Source organism: Cebus imitator, unplaced genomic scaffold (assembly GCF_001604975.1).
Source record: "Cebus imitator isolate Cc_AM_T3 unplaced genomic scaffold, Cebus_imitator-1.0 Scaffold384, whole genome shotgun sequence".
Taxonomy (NCBI): domain Eukaryota; kingdom Metazoa; phylum Chordata; class Mammalia; order Primates; family Cebidae; genus Cebus; species Cebus imitator.
Genome location: NW_016107699.1, coordinates 2,196,818 through 2,200,479, shown reverse-complemented (window position 1 = coordinate 2,200,479; position 3,662 = coordinate 2,196,818). Strand labels below are relative to the sequence as shown.

The window sequence follows — 3,662 nt, the reverse complement described above, 5'->3', positions numbered from 1 at the left end:
TCTCATTCTGGAGCTGGAGGGCAATGATGCAATTTTGGCTCACTGCAACCTCCATCTCCCGGGTTCAAGTGATTCTCCAGCCTCAGCCTCCCGAGTAGCTGGGATTACAGGTGCCTGCCACCACGCCTGACTAATTTTTGTATTTTCAGTAGAGACGGGGTTTCACCATGTTGGCCAGACTGGTCTCGAACTCCTGACCTCAAGGGGTCTGCCCGCCTCGGCCTCCCAAAGTGCTGGGATTACAGGCGTAAGCCATGGCGCCCGACCTTGTTCCATAATTAGTCAGATATTTAGTGGTACATTCAGGGAAGTCAGGCTCTGTTCTTACTTAGATGCTGCTCATTTCCTTTGTCTCCCCCATAGGGACACGTTCTTTTTATTTATTTATTTTTTTGAGACAGGGTCTCACTGTTGCCCAAGCGGGAGTGTAGTGGCATGTTCTCAGCTCATTGTAACCTCTGCCTTTGAGGCCCAAGCAATTCTCATGCCTTAGCCCCCTGAGTAGCCTGTAATCCCAGCACTTTGGGAGACTGGGGCGGGTGGATTGCTTGAGCCCAGAGACCAGCTTGGCAACATGGCTAAGCCTTCTAGCTATACAAAAATTAGCCGGGCACGGTGTTGCATGCCTGTGGTCCCAGCTGCTGGGGAGGTTGAGGTGGGAGAACAGGTGAGCCCAGGAGTTTGAGGCTGCTGTGAGCTGAGATCACCTCCCTGCTCTCCAGCCTGGGTGACAGAGCAAGATCCTGTCTCAAAAACAAATCGAAGCCAGTGCGTGTGGTCCCTCTGTACTGGCTCCTTGGGCTTTGTCCTCTGGGCTAGACTCACAGGAATGGGGTGGGAGGGAGGTCCCAGCACAGAGAGGCACAGGCTTCAACAACTTCTCTCTAGGAAGACGGAGGAAAGTGCCGGGAAGAAGGAAAACCCCGTCCAGGCCGTCTGCAAAAGGTAAAGGCTCAGCGACGAGGTCTAAGAAACGCCAGCATCGAGTGAAGAAAAGAAAGGGGACGAGGGTGAAGGTGAGAACTGGGCAGCAGTGCCCCCCCCCCCGCCAGCCGCGGCGCCTGCGTGTGGTTTCCGAGCAGGGCTCATCCGCCTCACTTCGTTTCAGTGTTTACTCAGCGATTTGCTGATGGAAACGAACATTCCTGTAGCACAGACTGAAGTGGGGTTGAGGCCAGCTGGTTCCTAAGGCATGTTGAGCTGGGCACACTGAGGGGTGTGCCCCCAGGAACCTTCCTGCAGCCATCAGCTGGTCAGGGAGCCAGGCGTGAGCCCAGCTGGTGCAAGGTCCTCTGGCAGAAGCCCCCTGGAGTGGAGCAGCTGCAGGTTTCAGGCAGGCCTGCCCAGCTGGCTCTGAGGAGTGACACATGTCTGACAGGCCCCGTCCACCTCCTCTGACCCACCCTCACTGGGCCCTAGGAGCGGCCTCCTTGGTACATGTCGTGGCTTTTGGTGTCCTGGGGTTTTTCATCCAAAATCCTGGACCAGGTATTTATGAATATGTATGTTTAGTTGCTCCCTAGTAACTGTCCATGTTTACAGGGTGGAGGGTGATGTGTTGTTCCGTGTGCACGTGCGTGATGCCCAGCCCAGGACTAAAGTCCGTCACTTCGTCCACTCACAGACTGCACACTTAACATTTTGTTTTGTTTTGTTTTGTTTTTTTTTTGAGACGGAGTTTTGCTCTTGTTACCCAGGCTGGAGTGCAATGGCGCGACCTCGGCTCACTGCAACCTCCGCCTCCTGGGTTCAGGCAATTCTCCTGCCTCAGCCTCCCGAGTAGCTGGGATTACAGGCACGCGCCACCATGCCTAGCTAATTTTTTGTATTTTTAGTAGAGACGGGGTTTCACCGTGTTGACCAGGATGGTCTTGATCTCTTGACCTCGTGATCCACCCGCCTCGGCCTCCCAAAGTGCTGGGATTACAGGCTTGAGCCACCGCGCCCGGCCCACACACTTAACATTTTAATGTATAAAAACCTGAATTGCAGAAATTGTTCAGCTGTTTGCTGAATCTTTTTGTTTTGTTTTTTGAGACAGGGTATCACTCTGTGGCCCAGGCTGAAGTGCAATGGCGTGACCCTGGTTCACTGCAGCCTCCACCTCCCCAGGCTTAGGTGATCCCTCACCTCAGCTTCCTGAGTAGCTGGGACTACAGGCGCGTTCCACCGCAGCCAGTTAATTTTTGAATTTTTAGTAGAGGCGGGGTTTCACCATCTTGACCAGGATGGTCCTCAATCTCTTGACCTCATAATCCATTCGCCTCGGCCTCTTAAAGTGCTGGGATTACAGGTGTCAGCACCAAGTCTGCTGCATCTTTATATGAATTTATACTCAAGATCGTTATTCGTTTCCTACTAAATAAACTTATATAACACACATTTGTGTAAAACCACATTTTAGGGGTGTTTTTGGTTGGTTGGTTGTTTTGAGATGGAGTTTCTCTCTTGTTGCCCAGGCTAGAGTGCAATGGCACGATCTTGGCTCACTGCAGCCTCCGCGTCCCGGGTTCAAGTGATCCTTTTTTTGAGATGGAGTCTCGCTCTGTTGCCAGGCTGAAGTGTGGTGGCGCAATCTGGGCTCACTGCAACCTCCACCTCCTGGGTCCACCTCTCAGCCTCTTGAGTAGCTGGGACTACAGGCACCCCACCACCATGCCCAGCTAATGTTTTAGTAGAGATGGGATTTCACCATGTTGGCCAGGATGATCTCAGTCTCCTGACTTCGTGATCCACCTGCCTTGGCCTCCCAAAGTGCTGGGATTACAGGTGTGAGGCACCGTGCCCTGCCTCAGGCAATTCTTTTGCCTCACCTCCCAAGTAGCTGGGATTACAGTCATTCGCCACCATGCCTGGCTAATTTTGTATTTTTAGTAGAGATGGGGATTTGCCATGTTGGCCAGGCTGGTCTTGAACTGGCCTCAAATGATTTGTCTTCCTCGGCCTCCCAGAGTACTGGGATTACAGGTGTGAGCCAGCGTGCCCTAGTTTCAAGGGGTTTTACTGTCAGTCATCATTGAGTTTTTTGTTTCCCTCTTTGTGAGTTTTCACTGAATGTCTGCTTGTGAAGTTGGTCCGCGGTGGGTGTGTGCAGTGTTGGGTCTGCTTGTGGTCGTGATGAGTGTGTGCGAAGCCGGTCCGCGGTGGGTGTGTGCGGGGTTGGGTCTGCTTGTGGTCGTGATGAGTGTGTACGGCGTTGGGTCTGCTTGTGGTCGTGATGAGTGTGTGCGAAGCCCGTCCGCGGTGGGTGTGTGCGGCGTTGGGTCTGCTTGTGGTCGTGATGAGTGTGTACGGCATTGGGTCTGCTTGTGGTGCTCGTGATGAGTGTGTGCGAAGCCAGTCCACGGTGGGTGTGTGCGGCGTTGGGTCTGCTTGTGGTCGTGATGAGTGTGTGCGAAGCCCGTCCGCGGTGGGTGTGTGTGGCGTTGGGTCTGCTTGTGGTCGTGATGAGTGTGTACGGCGTTGGGTCTGCTTGTGGTGCTCGTGATGAGTGTGTGCGAAGCCGGTCCGCGGTGGGTGTGTGCGGCGTTGGGTCTGTTTGTGGTCGTGATGAGTGGGTGTGTGCGGCGTTGGGTCTGCTTGTGGTCGTGATGAGTGGGTGTGTGCGGCGTTGGGTCTGCTTGTGGTCGTGATGAGTGTGTGCGGCGTTGGGTCTGCTTGTG

General features: G+C 53.9%; 1 protein-coding gene across 5 annotated transcripts in view; it reads left to right on the top strand.

The window, feature by feature from the left end:
* PHRF1 (PHD and ring finger domains 1) overlaps positions 1 to 3,662 on the top strand; it is a 41,491-nt gene that overhangs the window by 29,054 nt on the left and 8,775 nt on the right. For all 5 annotated transcript variants that reach the window (XM_037731122.1, XM_017507860.2, XM_037731123.1 and 2 more), the window contains exon 10: positions 889 to 1,016. In XM_037731122.1, the coding sequence (XP_037587050.1) occupies positions 889 to 1,016 (128 nt within the window). The remainder of the gene's footprint in view (positions 1 to 888; positions 1,017 to 3,662) is intronic.